General features: G+C 38.4%; 1 protein-coding gene across 3 annotated transcripts in view; it reads right to left on the bottom strand.

Moving 5' to 3' along the window:
• Nucleotides 1–915: 915 nt before the first annotated feature.
• The window catches only part of UBE3D (ubiquitin protein ligase E3D), a 159,148-nt gene continuing 132,936 nt past the window's right edge, over nt 916–27,127 (bottom strand). For 2 of the 3 annotated variants that reach the window (XM_039249774.1, XM_039249775.1), the window contains one exon: nt 916–1,496. In XM_039249774.1, coding sequence (XP_039105705.1) covers nt 1,476–1,496 — 21 coding nt within the window. In that variant the 3' untranslated portion in view covers nt 916–1,475. The remainder of the gene's footprint in view (nt 1,497–27,127) is intronic. The other variant, XR_005531338.1, reaches the window with a different exon arrangement.

The raw sequence follows: 27,127 nt of genomic DNA on the forward strand, positions 1-27,127 counted from the left end.
CCTTCCTTTGCGAACTCTTGTGTAGGTGTATGCAATTAAATTGTTCTTCGTATTCATCTTTTATCAGTTTGATTTGCAAGCTGCAGCCACTGAATTTACAGGGAAAAAGAGTTCCTCCCCATAGCACAGGACAATCTCCCACAACAAACCACCATCTGGCCCCAGACCTAAACGGTGCCGAGGTGGAGAAACCCTGCTCTATACTGACAGCTAGAAATTGAAAGCATGAAAAATCAGCTTGGCGTTTGGGAGCTTAGTAGCTTAAGAGAAGCCAAAGTAATTCTCATCTGTGGCTATGTGTCTTGGACATATCACTCAGATCTTGGCTGTTTCAAACTGTGCTTAATCAAGTGACTCTGCAGGGTCAAACAGATGGGTTTTGGCCCTGTGTCGATCTGCCCATTACACATTAGGAGTGGCATGGTATGGCTGTGCTGGCAGGACACGGGTCTGGGTGAAATAGAAAGTTCGCTAAAACAGAAGGCCAAGTGACATCTGTGTTTTGGGTGTTAGGAAATTAGGGGATATAAAACTCGGTGTTTTGGGAGGACAGAGGTCTAAGACAGGCTGTAGGGTAGGATGAACACCACAAGGCTGGCTGAGGAGCAGGTACTGGTGCAGATCCATACTATCCTCCTGACTGCCTAGTGGGAGAGTGGATCCATCTGGCTCCTGGTGAAGCTCTGCCCAGAGCTGGGGAGCTGTGGGAGAGGACAGACCTTCTCTGTGAAATCAGCAGCTCGCCTGTGATGCTCCGTAGGAATCTCTCTAGCTCCATCATGCTCACTCCATGCTTTCCCATCCACTGGCTCTGGCACACAAGGATCAAGACCAGTCTGTACTCAGACGCCAGTGAGGTATATTTGTTGATCAGCAATAGTATTTGGTAAAGGAAATAAAGAAAAGGAATCTGTGCAGTCTTGCATACAGGAAAACCTTTAATTTGATAACCATTCATTCAACATTTATTTACGGAGTACCTCTTCTGAATAAGGTACACAAAATTCTGTTATTTTTTTTTCTAAAAATTTGTTTTAAAAAGACCAAACGGGAAGTTTATAAGTTTATGTGCTTGGATTTACAGCAGTTAACATTCAGATCCACCAGCAGAGCCACTCACTGTGTTCCATAAAGGACAGATGGGACTCTACCAGCTAATCTCCTTCCAGGTGGTGCTGACGTGGCACAAATCGCAACATTCCTCTCTGTGGGAAACAGAGACATAACGTCTATACTTTCCTCAACCTACTACAACAACGTTCTTCACAGCCTTGGTTCTTCAAAGAATTGAAGTGAACTCTTCTCTTAGAGAGTATGTGTCAATCAGTAAACTCACAACTCCGATGCAATGCTCTTATTCGGTAGCTCTGGTTCTTGTCTCTGGAAGGGCTAACCCCTGTGCAGACTGCTGGCCCCCGGGGTGCTCTGTGCCAGAGAGCTGTTTACCAGGGAGATGAATGCCTCAGCTCCAACAGTCACATCTTCAAAAAGGCCACCTGGAGAAGAAAGAAAAGCCCACGATGCTTCACTTATATAACATGATGAAATGGTTCAGTGCACGTCAAAGTCAGATTCTGGGAAATCTGGTTGATAGGGATGCATGCTGATCTACAAAAGAACACTAACTCCTGAGTTGGGGCAGACACTGCCATTTTACAGCAGGGGCCAATTACTCCTTTTTTAATGAACCGTGTAGTAATTAACATGATTCACATGCACTTTAAAGAAAAAAAATAAATAAAAGTTTTAATTGACACTAAAGTTGTACTGCCGTGAAGTAATCAAGTCTTCCTTCCCATTGGTTCAGACTGCTTTTTTTGGACTTTCTGTGAGCAGAAGTTTGAGTCCAGAAGATTCCTGGGCAAGTCCAGCTACTCACTGCCAGCCTTTCCTAAGGCCATGTTAATGCTTTTAATCACATTCAATTATATTTATTATGCTCGTCAGTAGCAACTGATCTTAAAACTTAGTGTGTAAAAAAATTCAGACAGGTCTATGCACAAAATCATTTCAGATTATTTAATGAGGCCCAGATCAAATGCATCTATCTCCCCAATACTTTTAAACAACAGAGAAACAAGTTGATCAGAAAAGTTTAAAGTTCAGAAGTGATAAATAAATTGGGAACTGTGCCAGTATCAGGAAGAACACAGACCACGATAAGAGACAAAGATGGGGAAGTGTGGGAGGTTTGGCAAGCTCATGCTTGGCCTTTTTTGGGGGAAAGAGTTAGCAACAGAACTAAAAAACATTCTACTCCTGGACAGTTGGTTCTGACGACCCCAAATGTAGTCAAAGGAGGCATGTATTTAATGATCCCTGTTAAGGGGAAAGGAAAAAGGGAGAGTCATGCAGGGCAGAAAGCATCTGCTTTATGTTGAGTAATTCAGAAGGCTGTTACTCTTCATACGGAGCTGGTGAGAAAGGCACCTGCTGCGTTTCCATATCAACTTCCTGCTGAGTTTTCTATATCAAGTTCTGCGATAAGAACGCCAAAGTTGAAGGAGCAGGCAAAGAAGAAAGGTTAAGATTCCTAAACAAAATGTAAACACAGACAATTGATACAAATCTCAAGGGCTTACTGTGAGGATTAGATGAGATAATGGTTATGAAAATACTTGTGTTCCTCTCCCTTGCCTCATGGCTGATAACAGATATCAGGAGCCCATGAATATACCAGAGGAGAAGGGGCTGTACAAGAGAGAACAGCAGGGCCCCTTAGGGGATGATCATGGAATTACAGGGGAAAGGTCACACTGCAAATAGTGTCTGTCAGGTGATACTCTGCCTCTGTAAGAATAGTTTATGGGGAAGGCCTTCCAAAAAAGACAATGCCACTATTAATATTCAGAAATAGGAAACCCAGTTGTCTCCTTTTAAGTTCAGAAAATTGCTATGTCGTGGAGTATTCCAACCAGAAACCACTCAGAATAATACCACTGATAAACATCATAAAAGTGGCTAATAACTTTAGCTCTGGAATCACACAGACCAGGTTCTCAACTTGGGGTGACTTTACCCACCAGGGGACATTTGGCAGCATCTGCAGATGTTTTGGTTATCATAAATTGGGGGATGCTGTTGGCATCCATGGAGTAAAGGCCAGGGGTATTGTTAAACATGTTCTAATACACAGGACAGCCCTCCACGAGAAATAATTATCAGCCCTAAAATGTCAATAGTGTTGATGCTGAAAAATACCAACATTATAGACACAGGATCTTAAAACTCGATCTCTATTCACTAGCTGTGTGACCTTCAACAATCTTGTTAGAAGCCTCTCTCAGCCCTTTCTCATCTGCAAAATGGGAATTATAACTGGACCTATCTTAAACTTGTACAACATTTCATAGATTATGAAGTCTATTTGGGCTGCTCTCATCCTCAGTATAACCTGTGATTTACAGAAAGCAAATGAAGAAACAGAAGTTCAGAAAAATTAAGTGACTTGTTCAGGATACAAAGCTATTAAGTGACAATAATGGGCTCAGGAAGAAATTTTGATTCCTAACCCATGCTTTTCCCACTAGAAGTTTTCAGATGAACGAGGTAAACAGCAGAGGTTTGGGGACTTTTAATCTTCATTATTGCCTCAACTATAAAAGATTTACTTATTTTTTTTTGCATGCCTGTGAATATGAACTCAGGATGGAACTACTACATAAGAGACTGAGCTGATTAAATAATGCAAAACAGAGCACCACCCCCCCCAACCAGGAAGGAAAAACTTTAAAATTTGACCTAATATGTCTTTCTTTCATCTCTAGTTTTCATAATTCTGCCTTCCAAGTACATAACGTATTTTGCAGGACTTAATAACAATAAACTGCAATCATCCTTGGGAACAGGTACTGTACAATGCATTTTAGTTTCTTTTTGTTTAAAACACTGTGAGCTAATATATTTCAAATGCTGATTTTGTGTTCTCTAGCTTTTATCTATGACAGCAAAAACTGCTCTATCTGCCATTTATTTTGAGGATAATTTTGTTTCATTACACTAAGAAAACTCTCTGTATTTCATCTTTTTAGTTTGATTCTCAAAAGTAAAAGTTTTAAGGCTTTTCAGAGTACATGAGCCCAGCTACAGCTTCAGGCTCCATTGATACACTTCTGGAACGTATAGTTACAAAAGTACGTATTATTATTTAAAAACAATGGAAGAGGGACTCTTTCCCATTGGCTGTAAGGTTTGACTTTCCCTATTCTGTGCACCTGAATTTGGACAGTTGGGAATGGGAAGAGGGAGAGGAAGTAAAGATGTCTAAAAATAATGTCTCTGCTTTGAGTCATCATCTAAAAACAATCTTCTTAAACCACAACAAACAGGGGTAGGCTGAGGTGATAGTGACCAAATTTAAGTTTAAAATGCTTTAATACATTTACATACTATGTTAAACACTTTTTAATGTTCTTTCATCTTAGTTAACAAATTTATATTATTAAATTCAATTCCTCAGCATAGATTTGAAATTTCAATCAATAAAAAATATGCTGTCAAGGCAGGCTGCACAAGATAAAATTAGCATTAAAAGAAAAGGCTATCTAAGTGCTTTGGGGTATGCTAAACAAGACAGATAGAACTGTAAAATACTGGAAAATGTGAATTTCATAGCAATTGTAAGCTTTAGAAGAAACTCTTTAGAATAAGCATAGCCATACACAAATGTCCCTTTTAAAGAGTATTGTGTGTGTGTATGTATGTGTATATATATATATATATATATATATATATAACCATCCCTTAAAATGTGTTTTTGTCTAGATATGGTTCATGTTCAAAGTTATGTTCTGAAATAGAATGTTTTTATTGCACGGAAAAGAGTTTATACTCTAAAACAGTTTGGAAAATCAAAACACATAAATGTAAATATAAAAATAGTATGAGAAAATATCAGAAAAGAGTTTATACTTTATATTCTAAAACAGTTTTAAAAGTCAAATATCATTTACAAAACAAAAAATATAAATGTAAATATAAAAATATCAGAAAATGACTCTTTCAAGCATTTATCAAATACATTTAACAGCTTAAATAACATTATGTGGATGCTGGGTGGCTCAGTCAGTTAAGCATCTGACGCTCAGGTTATGATCTCACAGCTTGTGGGGTCACGCCCGATGTCGGGGTCTATACTGACAGCTCAGAGCCAGAAGCCTGCTTTGGATTCTGTGTCTCTTACTCTCTCTGCCCTTCTCCTGCTTACACTCTGTCTCTTTTTCCTTCAAAAATAAATAAACATTAAAAAAAAAACCCATAACATTAAGTACTTTTTACTAACTCACTAATTCAACATTGATCAGTCGATAATACCTGGACTCAACTTTTTGAGTTGGATAAATAGTATAAGATTTCTCTCTCTGGGCTGGCAGGCTGGCTTCATTCATTCAATTCACTTAATCATTAAGTACTGTCTACGTGCCAGTGATTATCCCAGTCACAGACCACACTGAGAAGGCATTCTCTTCTAGTGCTAACAGGCCGGTGGGGGAGACAGCCACGGAACGAGATGATTCTAATAAGGTGGGATAAGTTTAAGATGGATGCCTACATTTGCTAGGAGAAAAAAACCCATTTTTGGGTTATGAAAGGAAGTAAGATGTCTGAGGTAGACCCTGAGAGAGGTTGTTATTACTCTAATTATGGATACTGTGTTGATGGGGGAGCCAAAAACCTGGCATGGCACAGAGTGGCAAACACTTCTTCCTGCTTAAGAATGGTGGCTTGCTAAATGAATTACTAGCAAACGGCAAGGATGGAACCAAAGACCAAGGAAACAATACAATGAGGAAGAAGATCTTCTCTCTCAAAAATGACAATAATTATGTGTGTACTCAACTGTGGACTGAAACTCTAAGGGAACATCCATGCAGCCTTTGAACTTCTGACTTTCTGCACAAAATCCATAAGAGCTTTTAGAAAATAAGAAAAAGAGAGTAAGATGGATATCTGTAAATTAATTTAAACCTTGACCTTGTATTTTCTTTAAGCCACGGATGCACTATGATAATTTACATATAAATAAAAGCCTGCTGATTTTCATCTATGTGGGAACCAGTTAGGCTAAGCATGGCTGTTTCCCAGGAGACATCTAGGTAGAAAGCAGGCAGGAAGGGTCTAGGACTAATGTCCCTTCATCTGTAGATAGAGCTGAAAACATGGACAAATTCAACAGTTACTAGATCTTGATCCTATTCACCAAAGCAAGTAAGTTCTAGACGTAAAATTCTCACTTCTTTTGGAACAAGGGGATGGTGGAGAATATTGTTGGCTTTGGATGGTGCTATTGTAACACTGTAGTGAAATGGTGGCTCTGATGAGATCACTGAAGCTTCCAGTTATATAAAGCAAAACAAGTAACTGTGCTAATGACAGCAAACCCATGGGACAAACATTTTCTATGGTGTCGGTCTTTAGGTGTTACATAAAAATATACTGCCTCAAGACATATTTGTTACAATCAATGATTCTGGGTGGGTGTTCAAATGCACAATATAAAACAGTGTTACCACAATAAATATGCCAGCATTCATTTTTTAACTCCTCAGTCCTATGGAGTATCTACAGGAGATAACTTGGCAAAAGAGAACCAGTGATACAACCACAGCTGTGGATGTGGTGTTGTGACAATTCCACCGCACTGTCCTGTTGGCAACAGGCCTCTTACCGAACAAGCTTATTCAGAAACAGCTGCCAGAGCTCAGAAACAAAGGAGTATTTTTCTCCAGTATCAGTGAATTCAAATATTTAGAAGCAAAACCACTTTAATAAGTAATCTTTCAAGGAAGCTATGTTCATTCTTATCTATCTTTCTTAACACTGACATGAATGAGTGTTGAAGAAGATAATACACGTGGGATATCAGCACAATTAGAAATCCCAGGCAGGGACATGAACATGCATGGGGAACAAAATACCCTTCTATAGAAGATGACTGGTTTCCTGCCATCTAAACAGACTTATTTCAGTCATGTAAATTACTATTTTACCTGTAAATACTAATTCTTCTAAAAGAGATGCAACTAAGGGAGACACCTACCAGATAAAACACTTTCTGACCCATGGTCAAGGATGGAGGAGAGGCTAGCTTGTGAGGTTATGGCTGTGGATCCCACTGGCTAATAGCTGGAAAAGTGTCATGAACATATTAAGTAGGCAGTGATGTGATGCTGTAATGAGTGGTCCTGGAGCCAGACCTATTCAGGTGCAAGTGCAGGAGTGCAGAATTCTGTCACATAGGAAGAAGGTACAAGGGTGCTTTACCATACTTTTTTCAGGGAAAAGGCTAAGGAGGATCATAGCTGCCTCTGCAAACAGTCCAGCACAATTGTATATCATACCCAAACAGCTTACTGCTGTTGGCTAGTATTCAATAAGTTCTTTCCTGCAATTCTTAAAACTTTGAGAGATTGAGAGTTGTATTGCTGTTTTTTTTTAGTTAACTGATTAATGATTATATGAATTACAGACAAAATAAGAAAACACAGAGAAGTACACAAAAAAAGGAAAATAAAATTTGTGTAACTCCACTATTCAGCGATAACATGTTAGATATGTCTCTCTAGACTTCTATTTGTGTGTCACTGGACACTTTTATATGTGCTGTTTTGTAATATAGAGTTTCTTTTTAGCCTAATAATCTATTGTGGAGATCTTCCCATGACAATGATTACTCTTCTAAGATATTTTTTAATGGCTGCATTAAATTCTGCTATATATCTGTATCACTTTAAGGAAAAAAAAAGATAAATGCAAAACTTATTTCAAATCAGGAGACTCTAGATGCTGGTGAGGATGTGGAGAAATGAGCACTCTCCTACACTCTTGGTGGGAATGTAAACTGGTGCAGCACCTCTGGAAAACTGTGTGGAAGTTACTCAAATAATTAACAGTAGAACTCTCCTATGACCCAGCACTGCTAGGAATTTACCCAAGGGATACAGGAGTGCTGATGCATAGGGGCACATGTACCCCAATGTTCATAGCAGCACTCCCAACAATAGCCAAAACATGTGAAGACCCAAAGCGTCCATCAACTGACGAATGGATCAAGAAGAGATGGTTTATCTATACAATGGAATACGACACAGCCATGAGAAAGAATGCAATCTGGCCATGTGTAGCAACATGGATGGACCTTGAGGGTGTTATGCTGAGTGAAATAAGTCAGGTAGAGAAGGACAGATACCATATGTTTTTACATGTAGGTGTATCAGGAGAAATTTAACAGAGACCCATGGGGGAGGAGAAGGGAAAAAATAGTAGGGGAGAGGGAGGGAGGCAAATCATAAGAGACTCTTAAATGCTGAGAACAAACTGAGGGCTGATGAGGGTGGGGGAGAGGGGAAGGGGGTGATGGGCATGGAGGAGGGCACTTGTTGGGATGAGCACTGGGTGTTATATGGAAACCAACTTGACAATAAACTATTAAAGAAAAAAATAAACATTAAAAAATTTAAAAAAAAAACATTTTTTTCTTCTAGAAGACAGTAAGATTGTCAAACAAGAGAAAGAAACAATGTCTAGTTTCCTGATATTGATAAAGGAGATTGGGTCCACCATCTACAAAAGGAGAGCCTTTTTGTTAATTATCTGAAGACTGATGGAGCCAAATATCCCAAACTGACTTACTGTATAAAATTAGTCTGTTAAGAGTTAAGTGAAAGGTCTTTTTTGGGGGGGATGTGGGGCTGGGAAAGATAGCTTCTGATATGCCCTAATGTGGTTTTCTTTTCTAAATATAGTTGCCCCACATGGGTCTCTACCAAAATTATTTGGTTAATTCAGGTAAATAAAACGGTCCCAAATTTTTATTTAAAATAAAGACTACTATGACAGCACCAAAAGCTGGCAAAGAAACAAAGTCTCCCATACACTGCTCGGGAGGGGGTGGATATAAAATGGTATGGGCATTCTAGAAAATGGTTTAACAATTTCTTTGAAAAGCAAACATGTAATTACTATATGATCTAGCAACTGCAGTCTTAGACATTTAACCCAGAGAAATGAAAACTTTATGTTCACACAAAAAGCAGGACACAAATGTTTATGGGTGCATTATTTTAATAGCCCCAAACTGGAATCAGACCAGATATATAGTTAAACCCATTGTGGCATATCCATATTGTGGAATACTGCTCAGCAGTAACAAGTAGCAAATTACACATACATGCAATTTGGAAGAATCTCCAGGGAATTATGCAAGTTAAAAAAAAAAGCCAGTCTCAAAAGGTTACATACTATATAACTCCATTCATATAACTTTTTTTCCCTTTTTCACCTATTTAACCCATCCTTCCATGCTCTTTTCCTTTGGTAACTATCAGTTTGTTGTCTATAATTAAGAGTTTGTTTCTTGATTTGTCTCTTTTTTCCCTTTGCTTTTTGTTTCTTAAATTCCACACGAGTGAAATCATACAGTATGTCTTTTCTCTGACTTATTTCACTTAGCATTATACTCTCCAGCTCCATCCATGTCATTACAAATGGCAACATTCCATTCTTTTCTTTGGCTGAATAATATCCCATTGTAATTTTTTTTAAATGTTTTTATTTATTTCTGAGAGAGAGAGAGAGAGTAAGGAGGGGAGGGTCAGAGAGGAGGAAGATACAGAATCTGAGGCAGGCTCCAGGCTCTGAGCTAGCTGTCAGCACAGAGCCAGATGCCAGGCTCGAATCCACGAACCGTGAGATCGTGACCTGAGCCAAAGTTGGATACTTAACCAACTGAGCCACGCAGACGCCCCTATCCCATTGTGTATATACTACTTCTTCTTTATCCATTCATAAGTTGATGGACATTGGGGCTCTCTCCACGGTCTGGCTACTGTAAATAATGCTGCTATAAACTAAGAGGTGCAGGTATACCTTTGAATTAGTGTTCTTGTATTCTTTGGATAAATACCCAGTAGTGTCACTGTTGGATCATAAGACAGATCATAAAAAGTTCATAATGTTTTGAGGAGCCTCCATACTGTTTTCCACAGTGGTTGCACCAGTTTGCATTACCATCAACAGTACAAGAGTGTTTCCCCTTCTCCACACGCTTGCCAACACCTGCTGTTCCTTGTGTTGTTAAATTTAGCCAGTCTGACAGGTGTGAGGTGTGATATCTCACTGTAGTTTTGATTTGTATTTCCTGATGAGAAGTAATAATGAGCATCTTTTCATGTATCTGTTGACCATTGGATGGATGTGTTCTTTTTTTATTAAAATATTTTTTAAACGTTTATTTATTTTTGAGAGAGAGACTGAGTATGGGAAAGAGAGGGGCAGAGTGAGAGAGAGACAGAGAGACAGAGACAGAAAGACAGAATCTGAAGCAAGTTCCAGGCTCTGAGCTGTCAGCACAGAGCCCGACATGCTGCTCAAACCCACAAACCATGAGATCATGACCTAAGCTGAAGTCGGACAGTTAACTGACTGAGCCACCCAGGCGCCCCTGGATGGATGTCTTCTTTGGAGAGATGTCTCTTCATGTCTCCTGCCCATTTCTTAACTGGATTATTTGGATTGGGTGTTGAGTTTTAGAAGTTCTTTATATATTTTGGACACTAACCCTTTTTCAGATATGTCATTGCAAATACCTTCTACCATTCCATAGGTTGTCTTTTAGTTTTGTTGTTTGTTTCCTTAACTGTGCAGAAGCTTTTATTTTGATACAGGCCCAGTTGTTTATTTCTGCTTTTGTTTCCCTTGCCTCAGGAGACATATCTAGAAAGAAGCTACTATGACTAATGTCAAAGAAGTTACTGCCTGTGTTCTTTTCTAGGATTTTTATGGTTTCAGGTCTCACATGTAGATCTTTAATCCAGTTTGAATTTATTTTTGTGTATGGTGTGAAAGAGTGGTCCAGTTTCATTCTTTTGTCCATTGCTGTCCAGTTTTAACAACATCATTTGTTGAAGAGATTTTTTCCCATTAGATATTCTTTCCTGCTTTGTCAAAGATTAATTGAACATATAATTGTGGGTTTATTTCTGGATTTTCTATTCTGTTCCATTGTACATAACATTTGGAAATGAGAAAATTTTATAGAGGACAGGAAAGTGGTTTCCAGGGGTTAGAGGTTGTTGGGGGGGAGAGATGGTGTGATTATTACAGGGCAACAAGATGGATCCTGGTTGAAGTGCCGATGGAACTGCTCAGTGTCTTGACTGTGGTGGTGGAAACACATACATATATAGTGATAAAATTGTATGCAACTTAATACATATGCACATACGTACACAGAGGAATAAAATATAACCAGGGAAATCTGAGTAAGATGGGAGGGACCGTGGCATGTCAATACCATGAGCTGTGACAATATACTATAGTTCTGAACAATGTTTCCTTTGGGGAACCTGGGCAAAGTGCACAAGCAATCTTTTACATTATTTCTTATAACTACAAGGGAATCTATGACTATTTCAATAAAAATTTCAACAAAAAATAATGCTACAATTCTTAAAAAAGTTTTTTTAATGTTTATTTATTTTTGAGAGAGAGAGCGAGCGAGCGAGCATGAGCAGGAGAGGGGCAGAGAGAGAGAGGGTGACACAGAATCCAAAGCAGGCTGCAGGCTCCAAGCTGTCTGCACAGAGCCTGATGCAGGGCTTGAATTCACAAACCTCAATCTCATGACCTGAGCTGAATGAAGTCAGAAGCTTAACTCACTGAGCGACCCAGGTGCCCCAATTGCTACAATTATTGGCAAATGATCTTGTCTGGCTTACTTCAATCCAGTTACCTCTACATGTAGCTTCAGATGCATTATTTAAAATCTTGCCCACATTAATGTTCTGGTCAATATATCACTGATATTTCATTTCCTCAGTGGGATGACCTGAGTAAGCTAGTAAGATAATTTTGGAATGAGTCCTGAAGCAGATGGCTATAGGGAGACAGAACACCATTATATTTAATGTGGTTGGGCTGACAGCCTGGCATTGAATGCTTAGGTTACATAGAACAGCATCTTAAATCTTAGGTTGTATATGAATTACTTACTCTCAATAGTCCACTAAGCACACTCTTTTTTGCTTTTTTTATTGCCTTGAAGTAAATAATGAAGAAAGTATTCTGGCATTTTTAAAAATTCAATATGTCCAGGTACATAATAGACACTCAGTACACATTTTTCTTTCAGACTGAATACATTAGACTTGAATTCTAATTTTACTCTTAAAAGTAATATTACCTTAGAAAATATTTGGAGAAATAGGGAAGAAAAAAAAATAAAAATGGGTACTATAATAATCTAACATAATTATCACTTGGGTCTATTTCTATGTAGTTTTAAGATGCATTTTTATATCAATTATCGTATGTGCATAATTTCTGATATCATAACCAGTTTCACATGTTGCTCAGTAAATCTTTATTCTTATTTTAATAGCTGCAAAATAGTCCATCTTAATTTATTTCACTTCAAACTTAAGTTGTTTTCAGGTTTATTAAGATCATAAGCACCAATTAAATAATCATTTTCATGTATATAGATTTTTTCCCCCATATTTTAGAATATACCCTTAGGATGAAGCCTCAGAAATGGGATTACTAGAATGAAAGGTGTAAATATTATTTATAATTTGATGCATATTTTTTCCATTGAGCTGTACCAACTGGCAATGCCATTAGCATTAGGTCTGTTTTTTAATCAGCACAAATTTAATTAAAAAAAAAAACCAATGCTTTTTGAACTTATTTAATTGCTATGAGTTTAAACATTCTCCCAAATGTTTGTTTAATAATTTGTTTTTCTTGTGAATTGGTTAATTGTGACTTCATGTCTTTTTCTTTACCTACCAATAGGGAGTTTCATTTTTTAAAATATTTTATAAAAGTTCTTTAGTAAATGTTAATACGTTTTTGATGTAGTGAAGAAATTAAGTGTGAAGCACAGTTTCATCTCGCTAAATCCTTAAAAATCCACTTGAATTAAATATCTAATTTAATTGTCCTCAAATTATAAAAGAGCAACCACAATTCCAAGAAGGTAAGTAACCTTGGCTCACTACTATACACCAGGAACAAGACTGGGTTTGCAATCAGGTCTTTGTTTCTGAGCCTAGTATTCACTCCATCATAAAAGTTCCCTTCTACCTAATTATGGTGAGATTAACTGCTATAGTAACTTTCATTGGAAAAAGAATCCATAATATTACAATTTTAAACCAGATTTAGTGGCGGTTAAAATGATGCAGTTCCTCTATTTTTTGAGAAGAAAGTAGATTACTTTTTTTGGATTAGATGTAAACAAGAGAAATAAAAGCCAGGATGCAAAGTAAAGCCCTTCTTGTACAGAGAAAATAATTCTTTGATTAGAAGAGAAGCTCCTGGCAAATGAGGAGAGTCAACAGGATGGAGGAGAAATTGGCATGAAATCTCAGAAAGGAATTTTTGTCTGTAAGTTTAAAAAGCAGGATGAGTTATACTGGCATAGTTTAGGCAGTTCAGTAAAAAAGATTATAACTTGGAATAATCAAGTAACAGTTAAGGACTGGCAAGTAAGGGGATCAAATTATAACCAGATGTTTATTTTCTTTAGCCATTTACTACTTAGGCAATACTCTGAAAATATAATATTTAAAGGCAGAGAGATCTTTAAAAAGGAAAACATGGTAACATATCCATTTTTAAACAAACATCATTTATTTCTTAAACCTGTTATTTGGAGTTGCTAAGAATAAACAGGAATCATAAAACTGGTAATCTATTTACTTTAAAGGATGGGAAGAGAATGGCTTATGAGAATTTTAGAATTACAAAATGAAAACAAAAGTAAACTCTGGTACCAACAGATGGGAACACTGAGGAGGACAATGCTATGTGACATTTCACCATGAGCTTCACCTTTTTTCACTTTAGGCCACATGCAAAACAAAGGGGGGCTCTTTTAGAATGGGACTGCGGGACTGTGTGCGGAGCTTCTCCAAGTCAAGAACAGCTTAGGGTCTGGCGCTAGGAAAGGGCAAGCAGCGATCCAGGTTCAGAGTGGTAAGTTTTGTACCCACCATCTAAGCTGCAGGAGAAGCCAGAAGAATCAGAGGGGTACTCAGATGGTACTCCCCCTCCCTGCCCTCTGAGCTGAATGACCTCTCAGAGCCTCAGCTCCCTCTGGGTCTGCCCACTGATGGCTGTAGGAATTAGTGATGATGTAAATGGCATGGTAGACATTGGAACAGATGAGTCCCTCAATAAATGAATATAAATTATTATAATTACTATACCTAAATGTTTTATGTATTTTATGACTTTAAAAAATGTTTACATAGTTATTTTGAGACTGAATGAGCAGGGAAGGGGCAGAGAGGGAGGGAGAGAAAGAATTCCAAGCAAGCTCCCTTGCTGAACTGTCAGCAAGGGAGAATGGCGTGGGACTTGAACTCACGAACTGGGAGATCAAGACTTGAGCCATAGCCGACTGAGCCACCCAGGTGACCCTTATGTATTTTAAATATTGCTACAGATGCATCTTTTTCTGTCAGCTATTCATGAATGAATCTATGTTTCTTTAATTATTTTTAAAGAAAGAAGTACAAATGGCTGATTATATATATAAAATAACCAAGGCTTAAATAAGCTTATTTTTTGGCTTACACTACCCTAAGTAACAATAACATTTACCAGTGACAGTTACCAAAATTGCAGATATTAAAGAAAACACTGCAAATCTATAGTGTTTGCAAATAAAGAAAGTAGACAGAAGATGTAAAGAATGGGGATTCCTGGGTAGCTCAGTCGGTTAAGCATCTGACTTCGGCTCAAGTCACGATCTCACAGTTCATGGGTTTGAGCCCCACATCAGGTTCTGTGCTGACAGTTCACAGCCTGGAGTGTGCTCTGGATTCTCCATCTCTCTCTGCCTCTCCCCTGCTCTGCTCTGTCTCTCTCTCTTAAAAATAAGTAAGTGTTAAAAAACAAAGATGTAAAGAATGTAGTGCAAAATATTACCTGCTACTTAAAAAACTCCAAGCCCAGACACCACTGATAGTATTGCATAAGGATTCTCTGAAGGTGTGTAATGGGTAGCATTCCTAGGGGCTCCAACTAGCACATCCTTGGTTACTGACATAACCTACTCATTAAAAACTCAGCTCTGAATCCAGCTCTGACTACACTATGCATCTTTACTACATAAAATCATTTGGCTGAATTTATAATAATCAGGCCGCTACCAAATACAGTAAAACCTTGGTATGCGAGCATAATTCATTGTGGAAACAAGCTTGTAATCCAAAGCACTTGTGTATCAAAGTGAATTTCAAGACCCATTGGCTCAGTCGTGATCTTGTGACATTTGGTGTCATGTATTACTTATATTACAAGGCATTGCTTGTTTATCAAGTTAAAATTTATTAGAAATGTTGCTCATCTTGTAGAACACTTCCAAAACAAGTTACTCCCAATCCAAGGTTTTACTCTATATTCAAATTATATCATAACATTAACTAGAAAGAGTCTGACTTATTATTCAAGACATTCTATAAGACAGTGAGAATAAATGCAACCCCAAACCACTTAATCATTAGTGTGTTAGGATGTGAACTGGAATTTTCTGGCTCTTGGGACATCAAATACTTGGAAATGACCAAAGTTCAACTACATTTTGTTGGGAAATACCGGCATCCATTAAAATCAGCTAACTTCCATAAAATGCTGGCCTTTAATTCATTATGACACCAGGATCTTGCCATCTCTCCACAAAAAAATGCAGGTTCTAGGAGTTGGCATCACCGATTAACTGAGGAATTTGCATATTTTGGTGCAAGTCAGGGCTGGCACAACATGTACCTGAAAGAAGTAGCTGGGTTTAGGAGAAAGAACATATATATTTTCCAGAGAAAATGTGGTCAGGCTACTCAGTCTTCATGCCTTAGTTGGGGCAATGAGATGGGGCTTCCCTCTTCCTCTGCTGGTCAAGAACAGTGCACTAGACTCTGCAGTGTTTGTGACTGTCCCCCAACCAGGCAATCTCCTCCTCACATCTGTGTCTGGGAAAGTTTTCTTAGCCAAAAGCCTTCCTCTATGTGCCTAAAAGGGGTCTGAAATTCATGACTAATAGCTACAATATTAAACATCAAGTGTCCAGGGGTACTTCACAGTAAAATGAGAAAAAAATTTTCAGGATTAGGTAAGTTTTAAGAGGAGACATAGAAATATAAGTTTTGATGTGATGGGAGTAAAGACTATATTACTTGTCTAAGTCATAAAACCATGAGAAAAAATACATTATGTTTTGATGGGGAGTGAAGAAAATTTTGAAACTCACATATTGTTTTGGGTGTCTTTAACACACCTCAACTGCTAAAAGGCTGTGAGCATAAACAGTATTCCACTGGGTGTGCTGTGCTCTCAGAACTATTCCACTTGGTATAGGCTTTAAACACTTTTGACAAATGTTTTCTATTTTCCATTGATTTAGGGTTAAAGCATTTCTTTGAAAAGGAACAATGTTTTGTAAAATTTCCCTGAAGTTTCTTTCCCTGAAAGGTCTTCATCTTTCTAAGCTGTGAGAAATAAGCGGGCCGAGATGGCGGTGCCCCAGTCAGGGTATTTGGGCAACCAAGACCCAGTAGGAGGTAAGTGCATACAGTCCCATTCCTTTTCTCCAGAACCCTAAGTTTGTAATATTAGTATGGTGCTATAAACAAATAGGGAGAAAAAAAGTTGGGGGCAGGTTGCATCAGTGGGAGATTCATGTTTTTGTTCTGAAAAACCTATAAAGAAACCCAGCAGGATAGGACTCTGCACTCAACTCCAGTGATCCCTAGCAGCTATCTCTCTCTGTTCAAACTTCTGCCGGTTAACCCATGACACCAGTCATCTGCAGGACACTTAAGTGTTATTAAGAAATAAAAAGTTTCATTTTAACTTATGAAAAATTTCAAATATGAACATGTTATTTAGTACAAAGGATGGTATAACAAATCAAGAAAGATTACTCAGGAATAATAATTACCAATTCATAGCCATTAGGTTTCATCCAAATCCCTGCCATGATTCTTTGAAACAAATCCAAGACCTCATATTTTGCCTTTGATTCAGTATCTATCTCTAGAAAAGCACTACTATAAAAATAAAACCACAATGCTAGGATCACACGTAAAATATTAATAATAATCCCTTAACATAGATACCCAGTCCGTGATCAAATTTCCCCAACTAACTCATAAAATGTTTTAGCCGTTGTTTGTTCAAATCAGGATCCAAATAAGCTCCAATTATGATGCTCCTTGTGTTTTAAATCATAAGTTCCTCTCCTCTCCTTTTCTTCTCCCCTTGCTTTTTATGTTTCAAAGAAATCAGATCTTTAATCCTGTAGGGTTTCCTATTTTCCCATAGACTGGAATGTGGTGACTGTTTTTGTTTGTGTTTTTCCATCATCATGAACTCATAGATATTTTTTCCCCCAGAGAGAGATAGTGTGTGTGTGCTGTGCAAGTAAGGGAGGGGCAGAAGAAAAGAGAGAGAGAATCTTTTTTTTTTATAAAAATATTTTTTGATGTTTATTTTTGAGAGAGAGAGTGTGAGTGGTAGAGGAACAGAGAGAGAGACACACACAGAATTGGAGGCAGGCTTGAGGCTCCGAGCTGTCAGCACAGAGCTCGACATGGGGTTCGAACTCCTGAACCGCAGGATCATAACCTGAGCCATAGTCAGACACTTAACCAACTAAGCCAGTCAGGTGCCCCAAGGGAGAGAGAATCTTAAGCAGCCTCCATACTCAGTATGGAGCCTGATGCAGAGCTCTGTATCACAAACCATGAGATCATGACCTGAGCCCAAATCAAGAGCTAGATGCTTAACCAACTGAGCTACCCAGATGCCCCTGAACTCAAAATATATTTGAAATGCTTTAATCCAATACAGTCATGATTCTTATTGATACTTACCTTGTACCATCTTGGGCAGTGAGAACCTTTCCACTTTGGAGCCTAAGTTCTGTTGGCATGATTCTAGGAGTTGACAACAGTTTTTTTTGTTTGTTTGTTTTACCTTTTTTTTTTTTTTTGTGCCGTCTAGTAGGAAGAACTCAGGAGGACTCTGCCTCATCTTACACATTTCTTATTCCAGACATGTAATCAGCCATTTCTCCACAGAGTCTGGTTCATTTAGGGGGATGGTATTTAGAGATCACAACTACAGATTGCACTCTGTACATGTTACCTCGTGTATATAAGCCACCCTCCTTCTGGGAGGCAGCATGTTGCCTTCTCAAAGTGCAGTGAGAAAACACCAAGCTTCAAGTGCTCCTGTTTCCTGTTCAGAAACCACGTCCTAAACAACTCAGAGATGAATCTTTTTGTCTGGTCATCCAGAGGACAGGTTAAAAAAATACCACATTAGTAACAAATTATTTTGGTGGACAGAAACCCAAGACAAAGAAAGCTAATGAGTCCCTTCCTTTTCCACTGGAATTAAAAGGAAATAGCTAAGTTCCATTATGAGAACTTAGATGGAAAAAGGAATCTTTCTAGATAGAGAATGTAATTTTTTTTTAACTAGGTAAAGACATTTCCATATGAGAAAAGAAAAAGTGCTTCCAGAAAAAGACTCACCAAGAATCCCCCTTGGACATGGAATTACAAAAGTGACTCACTGCCTTATATGGGGACAAGTCCTTCCTGGTAATTTGTCAAAGCTGTGGAAGGATGATGTAGGGCTGATCACTGTATGAGGCTGGGGGCATTCAAAGGCTATCGCAAAGAAAATAAAAATAGTTTTGTGTACTTGTCTGGCTAATTAGGAGGAGTATTTCTGACTTCACTAAAGGAAAATACGGTCTAAACCTCACAGTATGCTCAGAAATGGAGACGAGAACAAAAAATAGAAGGGTATGTTTCACAGTGGTTTTTATAATTTGACCAAATTTATTCAGATGGGCAAAGGTTCTCAGTCCCTGAGGAATAGCAGCAGGTTCCTAGAAGGCTACTATGTGGGGGATTAGGGGTTTAATGGGGACTCACACAAATTAACCATAATGTGACTTAAAAAGACACTTCAAAAAAGAAGATAAATGACCCAAAAGCACCTGAAAAGGTGCTCAACATCCTCTGTCATCAGGGAAATGCAAACAAAAATCATAATGAGATACCCACCAGAAGAACTAAAATAAAAAAGATTGATAATTCAAATTTATGTTTTTGTTGATGATAACAGAATAGTTCTAACACTCTTACAAAGCTGCTGGGCATATAAAATGGCATAACCACTTGCAGAAGTGTTTGGCAGTTTATTAAAAGTTAAATGCACATCTACTCTACAACCCAGAAACTTCATGCCTAGATATTTACTGAGAGAAATGGAAACATGTCTACAAAAAAAATCCACAGAATATTAGTATTAGCCTTTTTCAAAATAACCCTGTATCAGAAACAACTCAGGTGTCCATCAACAGCAGAATGCATTAACAAATTGTGGCATATTCATACAATGGGCCACTATTCTAAAATAAGAAAGAATAAACCACTGGTAAATGCAGTAACATGGATAAATCACACACACACACAAAACATGTTAAGTTTAAGAGAACAGACAAAAAAAAAGAGTATACAGTGTATGATTCAGTTTATGCAAAGTTTAAATATAGGCAAAATGAACCTAAGATGATAAAAATTAGATGCTGTGGTTTCAGGGGAGGGTAAATTAATGAAAGAGACCAAAGAGAACTTTCTGGAGGAATAGATATGACTCATATCTTCTTTCTGAACAGTAGTTACACAGCTGTATCAGTGGTTCTAGACCGGGGTGATTTTGCCTCCTAGGGGACATTTGGCAATGTCTGGAGACACTTTTGATTGTCATGACTAGGGGACTGCTTCTGGTGTCTAGTGGCAAAATGCCAGGGATGAATAGGACAGTTTCCCTACAACAAAGAATTATCTAGTCCAAAACGAAGGGCTAAGAAACCTAGTGTATATACAATTGTCAAAAATCATCAAACTGAAAAGTTAAGATCTGCACATTTTATTAAATAATTTTATTAAAAAGAAAAAGAGAAAGAAAGAAAGAGTGTGAGGGAGGGAGGAAGGGAAGGAAGGAGGGAGAGAAAACTCAACAAAGCCCCTTCTCACATCAAAGTATAGTTGGTGAAGACTGGCAAAAAGAAAGTCATATATATATTTTTAATTCACTTCTAGGACTAAGAATCAAACTATAACTCACAAATCTGATTATCAGCTTATTTTTTTAAAAGAAGGATATCGATCACACAGCTTAAGTTTATTTATTTATTTCTGAGAGAGAGATTGAGAGAGAGCAAGCAGGGGAGGGGCAGAGAGAAAGGGAGAGACAGAATCCCAAGCAGGCTCTGCACTGTCAGCTCAGAGCCCCATGCTTGGCTGGAACCGTGAGTTCATGACCTAAGCTGAAATCAATAGTCAGACGCATAACCGACTAAGCCACCCAGGTGCCGTCCAAAATCTCATATTTTAAACTTACGAGAGTTCACCTGCTCAATAAATGCGCTTCATATCCAAACTGTACTCAATTAATGTTTACTGAAATAAAAAAATATTGATGGAACTTCCAAGTTTCTGATTCCACATATAAGGAGCCTAGAAATTGGCACTCCATAACAAATAAAGTCTGAACAGACTGAAAGATCAACAACTTTTCTTGGAACAGGAAGAGAGGGGAGGACACAGGACACACCATGGCCTCCAAGACTGGAGAGGTAAGAGAATACAGGGAGTTGTGGCTTCTTGGAACAGAAATTTAAGAGCGGAAACTGCTGTGGGTACCAGTGCCAGGACAGGAAAACCTGAACTGGTAATTGATGAAGTGCTGGAGGCTCAGTGTTGACAGATCTGAGAGCTAAAAACTCCAGGGAGGTCGTCATAGTGAGCCCTGCAATTTTGGGAGATTCACCCCCTGGGGCTCTACCAAGTTCTCACAAGGAAGGCTCAGGAAGAAAAAATTTCCCTATGCTTCCAGCAGGGGGAGGGGAAAAAAGTTCAATTTTGAAATATACCAGAGCAAGCATTCTCTTCTTAACAAGGTCTATGGGAAACTAGTTAACCACAGCCTAACCTGCTGGGCTATTATAAGAGCCTAATGTACCTGAGTAAAGGGGAATAACTCTAGTCAGCTCTAGCAATCCTGTACCACCTAAGGGGAGAAAACAAAACAAAACAAAACAAAACACCACAACAAACCCTGAGAAACAGTTATATAGTTCACAGTCCAGAGGCACAGGCTCAATAAAGGACTGAGACCCAATTATAGGACTACAGAACACTTACCCTCTTTATATACCTCACCACCATATTCTTAAAGGCCTGTTTATAGCAGTTCCTTTTACTTAGTGTGTCATGTCCAGCTATCAAGAAAAAATTACAAGGCACATGAAAAGTTAAAAACCAAATTTGAAGAGACAGAGCAAGAATCAGAACCAGACATGGCATGCTGGAAGTATCATACTGAGAATTTAAAACAACTGTAATTAACTTGCTAAGAACTCTAATAGATAAAACAGAGCATGTAAGAACAGATGTATAATGTAAGCACAGAGATGGCAATCCTAAGTAAGAATCAAAAAGAAATGTTAGAGATCAAAAATACTGTAACACAAATGAAGAATGTCTTCTATGGGTTTAATAGTAGACTGGACACAGCTGAGGAAAGAACCACTGATGCTATGTTAATACACTCACTGAAAACCAAAAAAGCAAAGAAAAAAAAAAGACTGAAGAAAAAAACACCCCAGAACATTCAAGGAATGCTAGACAACTACAAAACATGCAACGTATGTGTAATGAGAATACAAAAAAGGAACAGAAGAAACACCTGAAAAAATAATGACTCAGAATTTCTGCCAAATTACTGTCAGATACGAAACCACAGATCCAGAAAGCTCAAAGAACATGAAGCAGGATAAATGACTAAAAAACCCCAGTACACTTAGCCATATCATTTTCAAACTGCAGAAAATCAAAGATAAAGAAAAGATCCTGAAAGAAGCCAGAGTGGAAAAACATCTTACCAACAGAGGAACAAATATGAGAATCAGAACCAACTTCTCCTCAGAAACCATCTAAGCAAGAAAGTAATGTGAAATACTCCAAGTACTGAGAGGAAAAAAACCCCAACAACAGATGCTGTACCCTGGGATATTATTCTTCAAAACTTTCTCAGGAAAACAAAAGTTGAGGGAATTTGTTGCCAGTAGACTTGCCTTGCAAGAAATGTTAAAAGAATTTCTTTAGAAGAAAAATGATACAGGTCAGAAACTCAGAACTACGTAAAGAAAGGAAGAATGAAGAAGAATGAATAAGTGAAAATAAAATACAACTTTTCTAAAAATTTTTCTAACAGATAACAGTTCATTGAAAAAATAATAGCAACAATGTATTTGATCATGTGTGTTGATATACATATATATATTTATATATATCGTGTGTGTGTGTGTAGTATATATAAGTGAAATGAATGACAGCAATGATACAAGGGACAGGAAGGAGAAAATAGGATTGTTTCATTATTATAGAGTACTCACACTATCTGTGAAGTGGTATAGTTTTATTTGAAAGTGGACTTGGATTGTTGTAAGTGTGTATATTGCAAACTCCAGGACAACTACTAAAAAGGTTTAAAAAAAAAGTGTAACTACTATGCTAAGAAAGAAGAGAAAATGCAATCCTATAAAATGCTCAATTAAAACCATAAAAGACAGAAAAGGAGTAGAAGACAAAAACAGGAACAAAGAATAAAGGCAACAAATAGAAAACAGCAATGAATATGGTAGATATTAACCCACTTATTATGAATCATCACTTTGAACATCAATGGTCTAGATGCCCCAATTAAAAGACCAAGACTGTCAAAGTGAATCAAAAATAAGACCAACCAGACATCCAGATGGCAAACAGACACATGAAAAGATGCTCAACATTGCTCTTCATCAGGGAAATACAAATCAAAACTACAATGAGATATCACTTCACACTGGTCAGAGTGGCTAAAATTAACAACTCAGGAAACAACAGATGCTGGTGAGGATGTGCAGAAAGGGGAATCCTCTTGCACTGCTGGTGGGAATGCAAACTGGTGCAGCCACTCTGGAAAACAGTGTGGAGTTCCTCAAAATATTAAAAATAGAACTACTCTACAACCCAGCAACTGCACTATTAGGAGTTTATCCCTAGGATACAAAAATGATGACTAAGATGGGGCACATGCACCCCAGTGTTTCTATCAACACTATCAGCAATAGCCCAGTTATGGAAAAAACCCAAATGTCCATCAACTGATGATGGATTTAGAAGATGCAGTACACACACACACACACACACACACACACACACACACACAATGGAATACTCCTCCGCAATGAAAAAGAATAAAATCTTGCCATCTGCAACAACGTGGATAAAACTGGAGGGTATTATGCTAAGCAAAATAAGTCAGTCAGAGAAAGATATATGATTTCACTCATATATGAAATCTGAAAAACTTAACCGGTAACTAGTGCGGAAGGGATGGAAAAATAAGATAAAAGCAGAGAGGAAGGAAATCATAAGAGACTCTTAAATACAGAAAACAAACTGAGGGTTGATAGAGGTGAGGAAAATGGGTGATGGGCATTAAAGGGGGCACTTGTTGGGATGAGCACTGGGTGCTATATGTAAGTGGTGAATCACCGGATTCTACTCTTGAAGCCAAGACTGCATTGTTTGTTAACTCATTTAAGAATAAAAAATAAGACAAACCAAATGTTGTCTATAAGAAACTCACTTTAAAGACACATATAGATTAAAAGTAGATGGGTGGGAAAAAAGATACCATGCTAACACTATTCACAGAAAGTAGGAGTAGCTATTATTTTCAGACAAAGCAGACCTCAAAGTTATCATGGACAAAGACAGGCATTAATATGATAAAGGGGTCAATTCTCTAAGGCCTCACAATCCTTAAGCTGTATGCATAAAACAACAATGCATCAAGCTACATGGGGCAGAAACTAAGGGAACTGCAAGAAGAAAGAGATGAACTGACTGTCATAGTTGGGAGGCTCCAACACTCTCTATCAGAAATGGACAGACCCGGCAGGCAGAAAATCCATAAGGACAATGCAAAATGTATAAAGAACTACAAATCATTAAGAAAAAGATATGAAACCCAATTTAAAAAATAGGCAAAAAGACTTGAGCAGATACTTCACAAAAAAGGGTATCTGTGTGGCCCACAGACAGATAAGGTGCTCAACTTCATTAGTCATGAGGGCAAACAAATTAAAAGCACAACGAACCATCACCACATTTACCAGAACGGCCAAAATGACAGACAGAAAATACCCAATGTTGTAGAGGATTTAGAGGAAACCAGAATTCAAAAACCCTGGTGGGAGTTTAAATTAGTACAAATACTTTGGAAATCTGCCAAATATCTTAAGATGTTAAAAGCTGAATATCTGTAATTCTCCTCCTAGGTAAATATCCACCAGAAAAGAACACACAAGCACCAAAGACTATATAGGGCCGTTAATAGTAGTCCAGTTTGCAATAGCTACAAACTGTAAACCCAAGTGTCTGTCCATGGATAAAGTGTAATTTACGTTCATAAACTGTAATACTCTACAGCGGTGAGAACCAATGACTGACTGTCCCAGGCAATCATAATGCTGAAAGAAGGCAGATACAAAGGGGCACATGCTATATAATTCCACTTACAGGATATTTTGGAATATGCCATAATCATCAACTATGACAGAAGTCAGGGTGGAGGTTGCCCTTTGGAGGGCAGAATTCACACTCTATTATTTCTTGATCTACATGCTAGTTAAATAGGTGGACCCACTTTTTTTTAAAACTTTATTTTATATTTAGAGAGAGAGAGCAAAAGAGTGAGAGAGAGAGAGAGAGAGCAAGAGAGAGCATGAGAGACCGCGAGAGCTCAGGTGAGGGGTAGAGAGAAAGAATCCCAAACAGGCTACGTGCTATTAGCACAGAGACTGACACAGGGCTTGATCCCATGAATCATGAGATCATGACCTGAGCAGAAACCAAGAGCTGGATGCTGCACTGACTGAGCCACCCAGGCACCCCAAGTGGACCCACTTCTGAAAGTTTCACAGATGAACACTGGTGTTCTTTCTTGCATGTTGTATTCCAATAACGACCTGACTTATAAAATGTCAAATTACTGGAGGAAAGATGGATGGGGTCTGGTGAGCCATTTCAGCAACTCTCTTTTCAAACACTCTCTTCCTATCTTCTCTTCTTCCACTTGTATAACTCATATCTGGCTACTCTACTTAAAAAATCCTGAAGGAATTAAACTTTGGCCTCAGGAAAATGTTTAGATAGTCCATGCATAGATAGTCCTGGGGTGAGAAAGCAGAGTAGGATTGGAGTAGGGCCCGGTGCAGCCTGCAGGTGAGTCAGGCCAGATTTCCCAGTAAGCCCCACATTCCCTCAACCCAACCCTGGAATGCCATACTCTTGCTGGGTCCATTTGCTCTGTGCTCAACTAAGGCACGAGGTCTGAGGCAGCCACAGGGAGCAGCAGGCACAGAGTGGGGTGAGGACTTCCAAAGGGACGTCCTTTTGTCCCACAGGTCACAGGAACAAGCTGGCAACGGATTCGTGTGGTCCTATCTGAATCTCATACAATCTAGTACAAAGTAAAAAGTTGCTCTTAAGTGGAAAGAAAAACAGATCCAAAATGTAATACTGTGAACTAGTTTATAGTACAGGTGCTATTAATTCTGATGTTTGCAGAAAACAAGTAGCTCATGACTCAGGTTACTAAAGTTGAATTTCATAAACATTTTTTTTCCTTGCGGGAATCTGAACTGTATAATATTAGCCTTCCTGCCAGTGATTTTCAGGCCTTCCCTAATGCTTACAGTGGTACTCAGAATACATTCTCTGCTAAGCCTGGAGGCAGCCCTGAGTCAGCTTTTCCCATTACCTGTACACCTAAGCCATTGAAGAGATATTATTCAGAAATGCCTCTGGAGGAGATGCTGCGGAACTCCTTCAATATTCTGGCCTTCTTCCCTGCCAAGAACTTTTTCTTTAAGTTTAAATTAACTGACTTTTAACATAAGCATTCACATCTTCTTTCTTTCCCTTTATGTAGGAGTTGCTGTTTCATCCTTTGGGTGGGGCAAACTAGGACTCCTAAGTTAAAAAAAAAATTATCCACAAAACTTCATCACTCACTCACTCTCAGAAGCTTGATGTTCTATACTTGTCTCTAACCTTCACGTTGATTTTTCAGGATTCGAGGTCTATGAGCAATGAAGCCCATTAGCTAAATTCTTTTGGAAACCTGACAACCTCACACTGTGCAGTTGTTCCTGTGGGCACATCTGCTGCACAGTAGGGGAATGAAATTGGATGCAATCCTTCCCCCACCTCCTAACGTTAATGTTTAAAATGGCACTGAGTTTTAGAAGTGGATAAGAAAGGCATCCTTATACTTTGGTCAGTATCCTTGACATAGTCAAATGCTCCAGCTTTACGATCATCATCGATTAAACACTTGAACTTCTGATTCCAGAGAGCTACTTCTTAGAGTGGGATTCAAAAGACAAAGCACTAGTGATTTTTAACTCCCAAACCTTGTGTGTGACATAGCTCCCTGGTATGTCCAGCAGCCCTGGCTCATGCACATAGACACTGATGGAGGGACCCCATGTTTCTTCTTGCTGATAACTTGGTGTTTTTGTATTCCCAGTAAAAACCATTCTTATTCCCCTTCTGTCCCCCAAAAACCAAATGTGCATGTGGAATGGTGATGTCTTATCTAAATCTCTATATATTCTTCCATAAGGTCTTGCACACCTGAGGCTTTCAATAAATATTTGTTGGTTGAAAGGAATAAATGATTGACTTAATGAATTTTGTAACTAGAATCTAGGCTTAGTACATTTCTACAGGGGTATCAAAGAAAATAATGTTTTACAGGGTGGATCTAAAAAGAGATGGGGAATTTTGATATTTCCAACCACAGTACTCCAATACTTCTAGGTTACCAAGCAATGCACCCTGGCCAGAAAATGGTTTTGTTTAGAGCTATGCCCAGCCCTGCTTCACAGGCCTCAAAGTTGAGACCAAGGGGCAGAGACCCTCACTGCTCTTCTGAGATCCAACAAGAGGTAACCATCACAGTGGGTTCCTGGGGATTCTGAGGT

The sequence above is a fragment of the Hyaena hyaena genome, unplaced genomic scaffold (genome assembly GCF_003009895.1).
Source record: "Hyaena hyaena isolate Hyena2069 unplaced genomic scaffold, ASM300989v1 scaffold_344, whole genome shotgun sequence".
In the NCBI taxonomy this organism is placed as follows: domain Eukaryota; kingdom Metazoa; phylum Chordata; class Mammalia; order Carnivora; family Hyaenidae; genus Hyaena; species Hyaena hyaena.